This window comes from Loxodonta africana, chromosome 16 (assembly GCF_030014295.1).
Source record: "Loxodonta africana isolate mLoxAfr1 chromosome 16, mLoxAfr1.hap2, whole genome shotgun sequence".
Taxonomy (NCBI): Eukaryota; Metazoa; Chordata; class Mammalia; order Proboscidea; family Elephantidae; genus Loxodonta; species Loxodonta africana.
In genome coordinates, this window is record NC_087357.1 from 29,047,422 (window position 1) to 29,063,786 (window position 16,365).

Here is a 16,365-nt window from a genome sequence, read left to right on the forward strand (position 1 = left end):
GCACTAAAATAATATTATTGACCTGAAATATAGGTGGTTATTTATGAACCTGTTTGCTCTACCTAACTTTGAGATCCTTGAGGGGATAAACTCCAAAGTATTTGACTGCCTCCCCAGATTTGTCCCTGATACCTAGCTGACATTCTATAATTCTTTGCTGTCCAGTACAGCATCCACATGTGACTATTTAAATTAATTAAAAGAAAGAAATTAAAAATATAGTCACGCTAGCAAAATTTCAAGTGCTCAAGAGCCACATGGGATAGAGAACAATTCCATCATCACGGAAAGTTCTGATACCACTGCTACAAATGTTTGTAAAATTGAATTAATTTTTCATGTAGCCATGTATCTATTAAGCTCTTTCATACTTAATTAAGGTTGGGTCTATATAATACTTAAACAACCACAGACCTCCATCCCTCTGCCAGTTTTAATATTCTAACCCCATCATCTCGTGGATAAAGAAACAAACCCAGAAAAGTGAACAGACCTGCTTGCCAAGACCTCATGGCACATTAATGATAGAAATGGTTTTACCGGTTGTATCTCCAGCAACTGGCATAGTATTGAGCATATGGTGATTGTTCAATAGGTATTGATGAATGAAAGAATGGACAAACTGGGGAAATTCCAATTCTTCCTACTCCCTGCCCAGTGCTTGTCCCATCTTACCCCACTGTCCCTCTCATCTGCCATTTGAATGGACCAAACTGAACAGCTGCTTCAATTTCTTGCACAACGTGTCTGAGAATCTACAGGAAGGGGAGATGTTGGCAGAACCTGCCCTAAATGCCTCTTCCCTGTCCCTGAATCAACCCAGTTACCTGTCTCCACGTGTTGCCTCCATCGGAAGAGATGAACACACCAATATCAGTATATGAGAGTTCCGAGCCAATGTTGCCTGGAATATAAGCAGATCATGTGAAAGTGTCAGGCAGTTTACAGATTAAATGTACTTGGCGCTGGGGGTGGGTGGGTAGCAGAGAGCAAAAGTTGATTTGTGCAGTTTCTTTCTTGCTATCATATCAAAAACTCAGCAGGAAGAAAAGCCCAATATTGGGGAAAAAAAGTAAATAGTATGACAAGAATATCACCCTGTGTCTCTAATGTCTAAGACTCAAAAAACTGAATATTGATTAGCTTGGATCTCTTGAACTATTCGCTCTCTACCAATAATCTCTAAAATTGCCTATGGCAGGTGTCTCCTCATGGTGGTAAGAGTAGAAACAGCAGTATGAGTAAGAGAATGAGCAGTAGTAGAAGCTTGGAGAAGCTGGGCCTAGGGCACCTCCCCTCTCATGTAGAATTTAGACTGAGAAAAATTGGTGGCCGTATGCAAGTGTGCTTGTGGGTGTTTTTCCAACCGAAGCTTGAGTGCTTGGCAGATGAGTGACTATTATGGGTTGAATTATGTCCCCCCAAAAGATATATAGAAGCCCTAACCCCAAGTACTTGTTAACATGACCTTATCTGGACATAGAATCTTTGCAGATATAATTAGCAAAGTTAACATGAGGTCATACTTGGATAGAGTGGAAGCTAATCCAGAATGACTGGTGTCCTTATAAAAGAGAAGAGACACGGAGACAGACACAGAGGAACAATGGTTGTATGAAAGAGGAAGGAGAGATTGGGGTTATGCTGCCATGAGCTGAGGAATGCTGGGACTACCCGAAGCTGGGAGAGATAAGGAAGGCTCTTCCCATAGCGGGAAGGATGGCTCTACTGACACTCTGAACTCGGACTTCAAGCTTTTAGAAGTATGAGAGAATCAATTTCTGTTGTTTTGAATCACCTACTTTGGGTACTTGTTATAGAAGCTCTAGGAAATGAATAGTGACAAAATAGTACATACATGTAACCTAAATTATAGAAAGGCCAGATTAAGGTGACCATACCTAGCATATCATGGCCATCGAGCATGGAAGAAGTCACCTGATTCATGCCTACACTGACCACACTTATCATCTGCACCCTTTCATACCCTCTTCTCGCTCCTCTTCTTTTCCTTCCCCTTTCATTTTATCATCTTGTGGTCAAGTTTATTAAAAAGACAGTGGTAAATATTTTCCAGCCTATGTATATTTCTCCAGCTTTCCCAATGGATACCACCCCTCCCAGGGCCTAGAATGATGCTGCAAACTTAGTAGTTTCTCAATAAATAATTGTAGAATGAATAAATGAATGAACAAATGATTAAATCACGTCCCAATACTGATACACATTTGGGGAGGTACTAAGAACCAGGAAGGTACCCTAAACATGTAAGAGTTTACTATATTGGCTGATATTTTTTCTTTGAAAAATAGTAGGAAGGGAATGTTATCTCCCACACATCTGTAGCCTAAATAAGAGCACAATAAAAATGCAATAATGAAAATGTTAATTGAGCTCCTGACATTTAATGCTTCAAAATGAGAAATTAAAACCAGGCTACAGCTTGTCAAGTTCCCATCAGCACTAGGGAGCACACAGCTAGCCAACTTGTTTTGACACTCAGGCTTCCAAAAATAACCCTGGGGCTCAGGGCTCAGGCAGTGGATGTGAGTGGAGTGGAGAGATACTTGGTGAACAGTTCTGCAGAGAACTGCCTGGAATGCAGAATTCAACTTTCCAGAAGCAGTGTTTGGAAAACAAAGATGAACAATGAAAAGAAGAATGGGGCGGAGAATGTCAACTCTATAGTTGTTTGGTGGTGGTTCTCTGGAGCTTTGTGCTAAGAAGGATTCAGAGACCATATGTGGATTCAACAAAAGAATGTGGTACCAGATGAGTAAAGTCTACCAAAGGTGTTAGACAGAGAAGGAGGTAGAGAAATAGCCCCACCCCTGCCCCAAGCTATGAATCTGCCATCTCTGGTGTGGCTTCTTAGGATCCATCTCATCACCTTTTATACTTCTCGGGAGCTGTTTACACAAACATTCTAAGCCTCTTTCTCAAAGCTCAACTAGAGGGATTTTAGAGGCTCCATAATGTCTGTCTTGGAAAAAGTATAGCCAGAATGCTCCTTGGAAACAAGGGTGGTGAGACTTCTTCTCACGCAGTTTGGACATGTTATCAGGAGAGACAAGTCCTTGAAGACATCATGCTTGGTAAGGTAGAGGGTCAGCGAAAAATAGGAAGACATTCTACAAGATGGACTGACACAGTGGCTGCAACAATGGGCTCAAGCATAACAATGATTGTGAGAGTGGTGTAGGGCCGGGTAGTGTTTTGTTCTGTTGTACACAGGGTTGCTATGAGTTGGAACCTACTCAATGGGACCTAACAACAACAACAACAGCATAATGACAAGAACTCAAGGTTCATGGTACAGTCTGTTTTTTAAAATATCTTCTATCAATTTAAATGGGCTGTGAAAGCAATGATGCTAATGATAAGGACAAGAAAGATGGTTACCAGGCAAAGGGACAGAAAAGATGTGCTCAGGACGATTCATTCTCTGAACATATTCAGTCCCTAAATGCCCATGTAGACAATCTTCAATAGGAAGAGCTTGGTTAGAATGTCTGCATGTTTGTTAATTTACAAAGAGTTAGCGCTAGTGCTCACTCATCTATGCCAAGAAGTTTGGAAGACAGCTACTTGGCCAACCGACTGGAAGAGATCCATATTTATGCCTATTCCCAAGAGAGGTAAACCAACTGAACATGGAAATTATCGAATAATATCATTAATATCACATGCAAGCAAAATTTTGCTGAAGATCATTCAAAAGTGGCTGCAGCAGTATATTGACAGGGAACTGCCAGAAATTCCAGCCAGATTTAGAAGAGCACGTGGAACCAGAGATATCATTGCTGGTGACAGATGGATCCTGGCTGAAGGCAAAGAATACCAGAAAGATGTTTACCTGTGTTTTATTGAATATGCTAAGGCATTTGACTGTGTGGATCATAACAAACTATGGATAACATTTCAGAGAATGGGAATTCTGGAACACTTAATTGTGCTTATGGGGAATCTGTACATGGATCAAAGGGCAGTTTTTGAACAGAACAAGGTGATACTGCATGGTTTAAAGTCAGGAAAGGTGTGCATCAGGGTTGTATCCTTTCACCATACCTAATCAATCTGTATGCTGCGCAAATAATCTGAGAAGCTGGACTATATGAAGAAGAACGGGGCATCAGGGTTGGAAGAAGACTCATTAACAACCCGCGTTACGCAGATGATACAACGTTGCTTGCTGAAAGTGAACAGGACTTGAAGTAGTTACTGATAAAGATCAAAGACCACAGCCTTCAATATGGATTACACCTCAATATAAAGAAAACAAAAATCATCACAACTGGACCAATAAGCAACATCACGATAAATGGAGAAAAGATGGAGGTTGTCAAAGATTTCACTTGGATCCACAATCAACACCCATGGTAGCAGCAGTCAAGGAATCAAAAGGTGCATTGCATTGGGCAAATGTGCTGCAAAAGACCTCTTTAAAGTGTTGAAAAGCAAAAATGTCACCTTGAGGACTAGGGTGCACCTGACCCAAGCCATGGTGTTTTCAATCACCTCACATGCATGTGAAAGCTGGACAATGAATAAGGAAAACTAAAGAAGAACTGATGACTTTGAATTGTGGTGCTGGTGAATAATACTGAATATACAATGGACTGCAAAAAGAATGAACAAATCTGTCTTGGAAGATGTACAACCAGAATGCTCCTTAGAAGCAAGGATGACGTGACTATATCTCACATACTTTGGACATGCTGTCAGGAGGGATCAGTCCCTGGAGAAGGACATCATGCTTGGTAAAGTAGAGGGTCAGTGAAAAAGAGGAAGACCCTCAATGAGATGGACTGACACAGTGGCTGCAATGATGGGCTCAAGCATAGCAACAACTATGAGGATAGGCAGGACCAGGCAGTGTTTCCTTCTGTTGTGGATAAGGTCGCTATGAGTCAGAACCAACTCAACAGCACCTAAAAACAACAAGCTCTAGGCTAATTTAGAGGCAAATGCTGGTAACAACAGCTACCATTAAGGCCCTGAGTGCTTGACTGGGTTACACAGACATTCCCTTCCATCTCTAATTTTTAAAATAGCCCCATAGCATAGAAAACAACTCTGTTTTACAGACAAGAAGCTGAAACTTGCAGTATAAGCATATGGTTTATGGATTCTATTGAAAAAGAGAAGGAAACTATATTCTTCTGAGGCAAGAAGAACAGTTTTAGCATCTGTAATATTAATAATGCTAGGTGACATGTACTGAGCATTCAATATGTCCTAGGCACTGTGCTAAACACTTCACATTCATTGTTTCATTTGATTTTGCCATTCTGTTAATACTATTATTCCCACCTTACCAATGAAACAACAAAGTTCAGAGTGATTAAGTCACATAGAACAATGCCTGGTTACATAGCAAGCATTCAAATCATCTTAACTTTTGTTACCTATTGCTGTTTTCCAGTGTTGTTTCAACCCCAGCCCAGGGCCTACTATAGATCTTTAGGAAAAGTAGGGAATGCAGCAGCTCCTGAGTTGGGAGGTCCATCCTACATAGATTAGGGAGTGTGGCGACCACTCCCCAAGCCTTGAGAACTGCAACAGCGCCTGCCCTCATCTCTCCCTGTCCTGGGCTCCCCGAGGCAGGCGGTGTTAAACATGGCAGATCCCATTCATATGGGTTGAGAGGAGTTGACCAGAAAGTGATGCTACCAGTCAACCTCACTAGAGTGACTGGTCACTGGTGATCACTGTTGGTGGCTTGAAGAAGGACCTCATGTCTAGGAGAACAGTAGCTGCAGCAGTAACTTTAGAACTTCAGGTTGATGAGAAAAAAAAACTGGAATGTACCAGCTCTGAACGTTACTGTGAATTTATCTGCTTTCATTAGAAAAAAGGCTGCCCAACACCAGGTCTCTAACTTCTAAGATTAGCAGCCTGCCTTGCTTTATGCCATCAATGTATTCCTGAAAAGGTGTATGTAAATCAAACACATGCAACTCAGAGCACATGTCCCCCAGAGACTTCCATTTTCATTTCCAAGTTGCTTTATCTTCATTTCTGATTGATGTGCAGTGGACAGAGGTTTCAACAATAGAACCTTAACTTTTTCTGCCCTTTCCCCGAGGCTCACAGCCAAGTGGTTAATCAGGTGTAAACAAACCTTTACATGCACCAGAGACCTTCTGATTAAAAACAGCTCTGGGGTGAAATGCTTACACAAGAATCCTCTGTGTAAAGAGAAAGTGACCCCAACTTACATTTGGTGAGCTAGGAAGTTCATATATCATGTTTTTGTAAAGTGAGAATTCCCTATTACAAACAATCTTTCCCGTCAGTCAGTTTACACTGAGAGGAACTCTGGCCTCTAACTAAACCCTGGGGACTGTTTCGTGAGTATGTAGGATGGTGCATTAACGTAGAAGTTACAAACGTTTGCAGCCCTCTGCATTCTAGGTTCTTAGCCAGGGATGCAAGGGTGGGCTTTGGGGATCCATGAACTCCACCTATTTTCTAGGGAGAGTGCCTGCCTATAGCTTTCACCTGATGCCCAAATGGGTGCATGCTCCAAAAATAGGTAACAAACTTATTCCAGAAGGCCTGAGTGAGGAAGAAGCTAAGAGAATGTCTTCCTTACCTGTAGCCACCACAAGTCCTGGGGCTGTCTCCTTGCTAGAGATTCTCCCAGAGGAATATGGATTTTCAGAGATCTGCAAATGCAGGTGTAAGGAGCAGAAGGGCTAAAATGAAAAAGAGGAGAATAGTATCATTCCAGGAAACTCCTGACACACCTTCCCACCCAGTTTAGCACCCAGAGGCAGCAAGGTATTGGGTAATAAGCCATGCACAGTTAATTGTGGGCAGGAGTCATCGCTACCCGAGGCAGCGAGTACTTTCACACCAGGAGCTGCCCTGCGCACCGTTAATAGGCCCATTCCTTTCTCACTCCCGTCCACAGCTGTAGACCTTCCACTCTCTTCCTCACTCTCGCCCCATCTACCAAGGTCCAGTTCACAGTCTGTCTTATGAAGCCTTTCTGATCATTCCTTGTCCCAGGATGGCACTGACTTTCTCCCCTATCTGACCTGGACCATCTATTGTCAGGAGCAGCAGGTGTCAAACGTGCTTCCTGGAACACTAAGGGCCACTGGGAAGGGCAAAGGGGGAAACTAAGCGAAACAGTCTCTAGGCCCTTTACTCTGTTCTTCCACCAGATTGGCTTGGTTCCTATGTGTTTTATGCGTTGGGTTCCTGTTTATAATTTCACATAAAATGTTTAAAACTGCTGATCTGAAACTCATGTAAGTTTGTCTTATTTATTTACTTATTTTTCCCCTTAGTGTTTGGGGCTTTCTTAAAAGGGGCTCTGGACTCATAGAAATGTATCTTATTTAATAAATAAAAATAAGATCATGCTGTGACCAGTTCCTCAAGGTAGGCAGCCCTTTGTCTCTGAGCTTCCTAACACCCAAAGCAAATGAGGAAATATGGCACTGGACTGAAAACCACAAAAGAGGAAAGCCCCTCTGTCCTATTCCCCAGTTTTATTGTTTGGAATAAACTTGTTTTAATAAGTGATAAAAGGCAATGTTTGGCTCAGAGGAAACAAGAATTTATGGGACCTTAAAATAATTTCATATATAGGTCTCCATTAAGAGGTCACTGAAGTTGTGAATTATCTTGTTAATTAACTGTCTTCCTGCCCTACCTAGAATTGCAGCATCTGGGGGCAAGAGAAGAAGGGACAGCATCTTATACATGCTTGTGTCTCCACAGTGTCTACCACAATATTCCATGTAGCAGTAACCTTGGGAATGCTGACAGATTAACCAGCTGTCCCACTGGACATGCCAACCTGACCTTTTCTAGGCTTCCAAGGCAACCTTTGCTTACCTTGACCTCTGTCAAGCACTTATCAAACTGTTTATGTCATTATCAGTTAACAGCTTTGTTACCACTACTGAGCCCTGCCTGAGATCCTTGAACATAGGTTCTCTTTCATATACATTTCTTCATCTTAGACAGAGCTGAGTACTTATCAGATTCTCAGTAAAAGCCTAGGAAATTCAACTGAACTTCCCGCCCAATTGGTGTGGCAGTATGTCCTGGGACCAATGTCCTGGGAGTTGTAGGAAATCCCTGCCCAGCAGTGGTCAAAGTCATAAGATCCCCTGACTGAAGAAAGCTCTTGATGTGACATCCGCAGTAACCAGCCTGCCCTGTGACCTTCAACTGAGGCTGGGTAACTGACCAGCAGGCAGTGCACTGGGCTCCCACTCAGGTCCACATCTGGGGCTTGCAGGAGGCGCCAATCCCTGCCCTTGTTGTACGTGATGTATGTTTTCACCTGGTCATCCACCTTCTTATTTGCCAGGAATATCCCTTTGATACCTGCTACCTAGGAAAAAGGGCGAGAGATGGAGAACCATGTCGGGCCAAAAAGCATGTAGTTTGGAGAAGCCCTGGGAGAAGCCTCAGCATTTTTCCACCAGCATTTTCCAGGGTGTTGGGGTACAGAAAAAAAAAAAAAAAGACAAAGAGGAAGAACATGGTGAGAAATGCTATATGTCCTGTGGTCTCTGAGCAAAAAAAAAAAAAAAGAAATTTAATAAATTCATCTCTGTACCTTACATACCACCAGAAGTTCCATCCCCTCTAACCCATATGCTTTTCCCCTTATACATGTCTTTGTACTTTTTTTCCAAAGGACCTTACCCTTAACTAACCATCAACATTCTCACTGAGGTGGGAGTGGTTGATAATAGCCAGAGGAGTTACCCCTCCCAGAGAATCTGTGCTTTCTCACAGGAGGGACTTGTGGACAGGTTTTCAAGGTATCAAAGGATAATCCTTAATGATGGAAGTCAGGCATCTCAATCAGTAGTGAGGTAGATCTTTTTGGCCAGATAACTCAGCATGGAGACCTGGCAATCAATCTCTGACCATACCACTAGCTCACTGTCTGACCTTGGATAACTCACATATCATCCCTGGGTCCAGGCCAATGGTCACTTTTAAGTAGGCAAAACGAGTCCTAACTTTCCTTCCTCAGTTGGCTGATAAAGGATACATGAGATAATGCAGAGAACTCTTGCCAGGATTTCCAGTTTACTGGGATTTGCATACCCTTGATATTTTGAAGGAAGAAGAGCATTACCACAAAACAAGTAGCTAGAGAATTAAAAGAGATTTATCACCCAGAAGGGCTCTTGGGTAAGTGCAGATTCGACTCAAACTTATTTCTTTTAAAATGACATGCTGAGCAATGAGAACAGATATCAGAGTAACGTTGCCCCACATCAAAGAAATATCCCTTAAATTCTCATAGAAGTTCCAGTATGTTCTAAAGCTGAGAGGTGATTCAAATACTTTAAATATACATAAACAAAAGGCTGAATGGAAGGCTTTCTGTATAATACTCAGATATTTCAAAATTTTAATTGTGTATAACTCCTATCCTTCGAGGACCATGGTTAAAGAAAAAAAACCGAGGACATGGTTAGCTGAGGTTTATTAACAGAATTCTGAGAGAACACAAGTAGGAGAGAGTTTCACAAAAGAGAATTTTTTTTAACGACATTAAGTTGATGAAATTTTTTTTTTTCCAGTAACCTGACTGGTCCTGAAAGAGAATGCCAAACCAAATAAAAATAAGCCAAAATATGGACAAAGAACGTCAGGAGGAGAATAGAATTATCTGGGAAGGACACTACCAAGATAATCTGACAAATGGCCAACAATGACACTGATTAGATTACTAACATAAACAGAGGGTAGGGTAAGGAGAGAAGTCAAGACTGGGGGAGGCAGTGGTGTCAGATGTACCCCCCTGCCCTAACTGCTTAAAGTCAGTTCCTGTTTCAGGAAGGCTGGCATCTCATATGCTCACCCAGGGGCTATGAGGCCCTGAGATCACTTCAGTCTTTAAAACTAACTGGAAAGACACTTCTCTTAAACCTGATGGCCAATCATTTCTCACAGAGAAGGAAGGCTGTTTTTCTCTAGAACTTTATGCCCGGGGCCGGGGAGGGCTTTTGCCTTTTTTGGTTTTTTTGGCCACGGAGCCAGTGCCTTTTCTACTTGACTGGCAGAGAATGACACTCCCAAGCCAGCTGGCCTCTCTCCAACATGTACTCAGGGCCTTGCTGTCCACTTCCTGGAAGAAAAAAGACAGGTCAGACTCTGGGCCATGACCCATTGTTTCTGTGGTTCCTGCCACCCCCACCCCCTGCCTCCTAGTAGGATTTATTACTGCTTGAATTATCTGCCACTCAGCCATCTCTTGTGCTCCTCCAAATGAGCATGCTCAGAAGATGGAGCTATCACTACCATGTTTCCCCACTGACAGCTCCACCACTGAGATGAGCATTTGCTATGTGTCCCACATATTCTGAGACCAAAATCATTGGAATGGGGACTGAAAAGGTGATAGAAGGATAGATTTCCAGGAAGTCCATCTCCAGCTCTGAAGGCATTTCTCCTGAAGTTTCACATAATTACACAGCAATCTCCCTCCCATCTGAACAACCAGAGCACTTTCCATTTGTATTTGGATAGTTCAGGGCCCTTACATTATTACTGAATTGCTTCTTGGCTTTATGTCTTAAATAAATGGACTGTAAGCTTGGAGGGCACTCTGCTTTTGTATACCCTAGGCTGACAGCTTTCAAACCTTTTGCCTGCAACTCAAGTAAGAAATGCATTTATGTTGCAACCCAGTGAACCCATACCTATATGTGCAAATAAGTGTACACGTATATGTACAGCTATATTTCTGACACAACAGTATCATAAAACACTATTTACCTTCACAACATGCAATGTGAAAGAAATGGAGAGTAAGACACACATTTGAACTCTTCTCCATCCAAGGAGGTGCTTGGCATCTGATAAAATTTAAACATGCTTCCTCCCTCTGTTGTTTGAAATCAGAAGCATGGCTGCTGCTGACGATCCCAAGAGCTCAGAGAGAAGGGTACCAGCATGGAATGGTGCCCATAAGGGAGGGCGGTATAAAGTGTCAGACCTATGTGTCCTATTTTCTCTCTGGGAATCAATATGAGGTGCAGAGGGAACCTGACAGCTGGCCCCTTGGCAGAGCATGGAATCCAGGTGGCATGGTCATCTGTTGCTCATCTCCCTGGGACCTCAGGACAAGGAAGTCAGGGTCCTGCTAAGAAAAGCAATTACCGTGGTCTGCCTTGGGCTGTCCGTAGAATCAGACCTGTGGTGAGGGGCTCAGGAAGGTCAGTGTGGGACAAAAGTCCCTGTGGAGGCTATAAGCATAAGCAGCTGCCCATCTGGCCCAAGATGGGTTGAAAAAGGTTGTGAGGAAACAGAGGGTAGGTAGAGGGCAGGCATAAGGGACAGGGTAGACAAGGAAGCATTATTAAGATGAGCAAAGAGACCAAAACACTGAAGATGGTTTAGAAAGCTTCCTTTTGTCCATCCATTATGGACTGAATTGTGTTCCCCCAAAACATGTGTTGTAAATCCTAGCCTCTTACCTGTGGTTATAACCCCATTTGAGAATGGGTTGTCTTTGTTATGGCAATGAGGCAGGGTTAGTGTAGGGTGTGTCTTGAGTCAATGTCTTTTGAGATATAAAAGAGATTAAATAAACAAGCTAGCAAACAGAGATGGGGGAAGATTGATACCAAGACACACAGAGATCTCCAAGGAACTAGGAAACAAGCTGAAGAGGCAAGGACCTTTTCTCAAAGTTGACTGAGATAGAAAGTCTTCCTCTAGAGCCAGCACCCTGAACTCTGACTTCTAGCCTCCTATACTGTGAGAAGGAGCCCTGACTGTACAGTGGTTAAGAGCTCAGCTGCTAATGGAAAGGCCAGCAGTTCAAATCCACCAGCTGCTCCTTGGAAACCCTACGGGATAGTTTTACTCTATCCTATAGGGTCGCTATGAGTTGGAACTGACTCGATGGCAACAAGTTTGTTTTTTCTTAATACCGTGAGAAAATAAATTTGTTTGTTAAAGCCATTCACTTGTGGTATTTCTGTTATAGTAGCACTAGATAACTAAGACACCATCCAAGTATAGTGAAGTCAAAATAATTAGTCCTCAGGGAAGCGTAAGTTAAAATCACAATGAGATACCACTAGGCACCTATCAAAATGGCTAAACATGCATGCATACACACACACACAACTGACAATACCAAGTGTTGATGAAAATGTGGAGCAACTGGACCTCTCATACATTGCTGGTAGGGATGCAAAATGGTACAAGCACTTTGGAAACAGTTTTAAAGTTTCTTTTATAAGTTAGGAAACTCTGGTGGCGTAGTGGTTAGGAATTACAGCTGCTAACCAAAAGGTCAGCAGTTCAAATCCACCAGTCGCTCCTTGGAAACCCTATGGGGCAGTTCTACTCTGTCCTATAGGCTCACTAATGAGTCAGAATTGACTTGATGGCAATGGGTATTTGTAAGTTAAAGATATACTTACATTCGACCCAGCAAGTCTACCGCTAAGTATTTACCCATGAGAAACAAAATATATGTTCACGTTAATGTTTATAGCAGCTTTAGTCATAATAACACAGAACAGGAAACAACCTAAATGGCCTTCGACTGTGAACGATTAAACAAACTGTGGTACATCCGCACAATTGAACACTATCCCTGGATTTTGAGTCAATTCTGACTCATAGCTACCTGATAGGACAGAGTAAAACTGCGCCACAGGATTTTCAAGGCTGTAATCTTTATGAAAGCAGACTGCCACATCTTCCTACCGCAGAGTAGCTGGTGGTTGGAAACTACCAGCCTTTCAGCTAGCAGCCGGATGCCTAACCATTGCACCACCAGGGCTCCTTAATGGAACACTACTTAGAAATATAAAGGAACAAATTACCAACAACATGGATAAATCTCAAATGTATTAGGCTAAGTGGAAGATGTCAGACTCAAAAGACTACCCTACAGGGTGATTCCATTCACATGACACTCTAGAAAAGGCAAAACTGAGGAGAGGGAATTCAGATCAGTGTTTAGGAGCGGGTAGGAGGAGGGCTGCCTAACGAAGAGCAGTAGGAGGGAATATTTTGGGGTGATGGAATTGTTCTATGTCTTGATTGTGGTGGTAGTTACACACATGTTTGTACCATCAAAATTCACAGAACTGTATGCTAAAAAAACGGTAAGTTTTAGTGCAATAATAATAATAATAATAATAAGGTCTGGAAATGAAAAAAATAAGGTCTAGAAATGAAAAAATATTTTTAAAAATGAATCTGAAAAAAAGTATAATGGGAAGGGCATAAGCTTTTTGAGTCAGAAAGACATAGTTTTGAACGTGGCTCTGTGATTTACTAGCTGTGTGACCTGCGCCAGGTTACCAAACTCTCTGCATCTCTGTAATCCTGTAGGCACAATGGGAGATGACACTTACCTCTGAGAGATATCGTGATGGACAGATAAGAAAAAGTGTATGAATTGGCTAGGGCTGTGAAGTCCAATACAGACAGAACCCACCAGCCACATATGGCTAACGGGACTCAGAAGCTGAATTCTAAATTTTATTTAATTTTAACTAATTTAAACTTAAAAACTGACAATTCAGTTATCGGCAAACTTTTAAGTATGTGTGAAATAACTTGGGTTGTGAATTTATTTTTTCTACTGTAAATTTTATAAACTGTAAATACTGATCAAATATTTCTGGTGAAAAGGAAGCATATGAATGGAGATACATGGGAAGTGAAAATACACCCAAGATTTTGTAGACTTAGTATAGAAAAAATATAAAATATCTTAAAATATCTCATTAGCAATATTTTATACTGATGACATCCTGAAATAATATTTGGGGTATTTTTTGTTAAATAAAACATAACAACTAATTTCATCTGTTTCTTTTTAGGTTTTTTAAGTTGCCTATGTATCTTACATTATAAACTTAACAGAACTGATTTAAGGCATTACCTGGTATACTATTGTTAATATAATAAAAAATATATATATATATATAATAAGGAACTACAAATTAGATGCTTAGAATCCAGGTAAGCATTACAGAAAATGCATTAGACCAGCATTTCAGAGCACATTTCCATACAATAACTGAGGATACTGGAGATCACATTTACTTCTTAATTTATCAGTAGACAGCAAATAAGAGAAAATACAGTTTATAGTTAAGGATCTGAAAAAACCACAATAGAGCTCTATACGAAAGTAGTGTCATAAGAGTTACCGTGTGTAAAGGAGAAAAAGAACATAATAGATTCACTCTCCCATACTGAATTTCCTGGAGAAGTGTTTATCTCTCAAACCTCTGTACTAGGAGGAGAACGAGTAGTCTACATTGCGCAAAGGAGGTCTCCTGCCTCTTGCTTATTGAGTTTCTAAATGGTGAGCTCGCATAATGGACTTACATTCACTGTCAACACTGGCTTTATATCTATGGAGTGGACTTTGACACCTTAAAGAAGACTTTGTTTATTTGGCTTTCAAGTATTATTTTCTCCTGATTATATAACTATAGCCATGAGAATAGTATACTATAAGGCAGGAGTGGAGGGAGAGCAAGCCAGAGACTCTCTATAGCAGGAGACGCTTCCTTCAATGGATTAGGAAGTATATCATTTCTCGACCTCATTAAGCTTTGGGGAGTTCAGTGGAGTTGATCCATATTGGTCTCCAAGTTATGTTCATGCTAGCGTGCAATGTTAATTCCCAAATAAGTTCCCAATTTCTTTGTCCCCTCTTGAGACAATAAAGGACATTTGAGATCTCCATTATCAAAAAGAGGTTTCAGAGGTCCACATGGAAGATGGAGTGATATGCCAGTAGCTTTAATTCGCTGTGGGCTGCCCAAGCCATCTCACCTTTGGAAGTTACTTAAAGACATCTCTGACCTTTCAGACAAGGGAAGGCAGGTGTAATGCCCTGAACTGCCCTGGCTCAAGAGGACCTCAATCTCTCTTCGTCCTCAATGCCCTTCCCTTCTAAATCTATCCCACCTTCTGCAGCTACAACCTTTCTACAAGACCAAACTCTGTTTATGTTTTGCCATTTATTGATCTATAGTAGCTTTTTTTTTTTTTTTTTTAATACACTGATAACACACCATGATGTTACCTACTACTGGTAACACTTCTCACAACTAATTGTCACACATAAAAACTTCATTACTAAAAATAAAGGGTAAAGTTTGGTAATAATTTTCCTTTAACCTATACATTAGAGAACTGTCAAAATTATCTCTATAATAGTATCATCTTCACTTGTACATATTACAATAGATTTTCTTAAGCTGGAGAAAAATAATATAAAGTTACACATTACCCTGATACAGGGACTACATCATGTATGAGAACATTATTTACTACATATATAGATGTGAGAGGAAAAAAAATAGAGAAATACTAGCCCACAGAATAAATGTTAAACTCTGCAGTCAAGCACTCTACCAGTATTTTTATAACCTTCATTCCCATTACTCTGCTCCTCTGACTCCCATTCTCTTCTCATGCTGGGACTCCACCAGGTATACCGTTCTCCCTATCTCTAGAAAGTTATCCTTTAAGCCAACTCATTTACAAGTCTCCCAAATCCTTTAAGTTAGAATTAATCTTCCTCTTCTGTGATCCCACACGTATTAGGAATTGTATTAGATATTCACACTTCTAATACAAGTCAGATTATAGTAATTACCTTCAAAAAAAAAACCAAACACAGAGCCATCGAGTTGATTCCGACTCATAGTGACCCTATAGGACAGAGTAGCTAAATTCCCCACAGAGTTTCCAAGGAGCGCCTGGTGGATAGGAACTGCTGACCCTTTGGTTAGCAGTCGTAGCACTTAACTACTACACCATCAGGGTTTCTGTAACTACCCTAGTAGGGTCATACTTACCTTTTCAGTAGATTATGACTCTTGTGCACCAGCCCCCAAAGTATCAAACAAAATACATTCAATGAAAGTGTGTAAATTTAGCTGAATTTAATGTGAAAGCTTACTGGTTTTCCCACGTGTATTTTGCAAGGGAATTCAGAAAAATTTTCTTTGCTAAATGGCCATATGGTGTACAATTTCGGTTTCACCAGGAATCTCTGATGAAGAAGGTTAAAGTCTAAAGACCCTAGAGACAAATTAAATTGAGCTTTATCTCCAAGCCAGAGAATGTATTTCCAGGTGCAAAAGCACATCGTCCTCTAAAATCCTTCAATATGGTCATGGTCTAGATAGGGCTAAGCTCCAATTTATGCCCTTGGTACTCAATGCCTTCTAGATTGTGAACTTCATTACTTATCCAGCCCTCACTCTTGTCCTTGACAAGCATCTATTCTACGCAATTAGACTGGCTAACTCACTGTCTCACCATCCTTCTAATCCTTGGATCATGCTATTCGTGACATTTGGAATGCCTTATACTTATTCA

General features: G+C 41.2%; 1 protein-coding gene across 1 annotated transcript in view; it reads right to left on the reverse strand.

Moving 5' to 3' along the window:
- Window positions 1-16,365, reverse strand: part of SORCS3 (sortilin related VPS10 domain containing receptor 3) — a 663,735-nt gene that overhangs the window by 90,168 nt on the left and 557,202 nt on the right. Inside the window, exons 10-12 of the mRNA XM_003408955.3 lie at window positions 8,213-8,359; window positions 6,599-6,701; window positions 828-904 (exon numbers count right to left, since the gene is read on the reverse strand). Coding sequence (XP_003409003.3) covers window positions 828-904; window positions 6,599-6,701; window positions 8,213-8,359 — 327 coding nt within the window. The remainder of the gene's footprint in view (window positions 1-827; window positions 905-6,598; window positions 6,702-8,212; window positions 8,360-16,365) is intronic.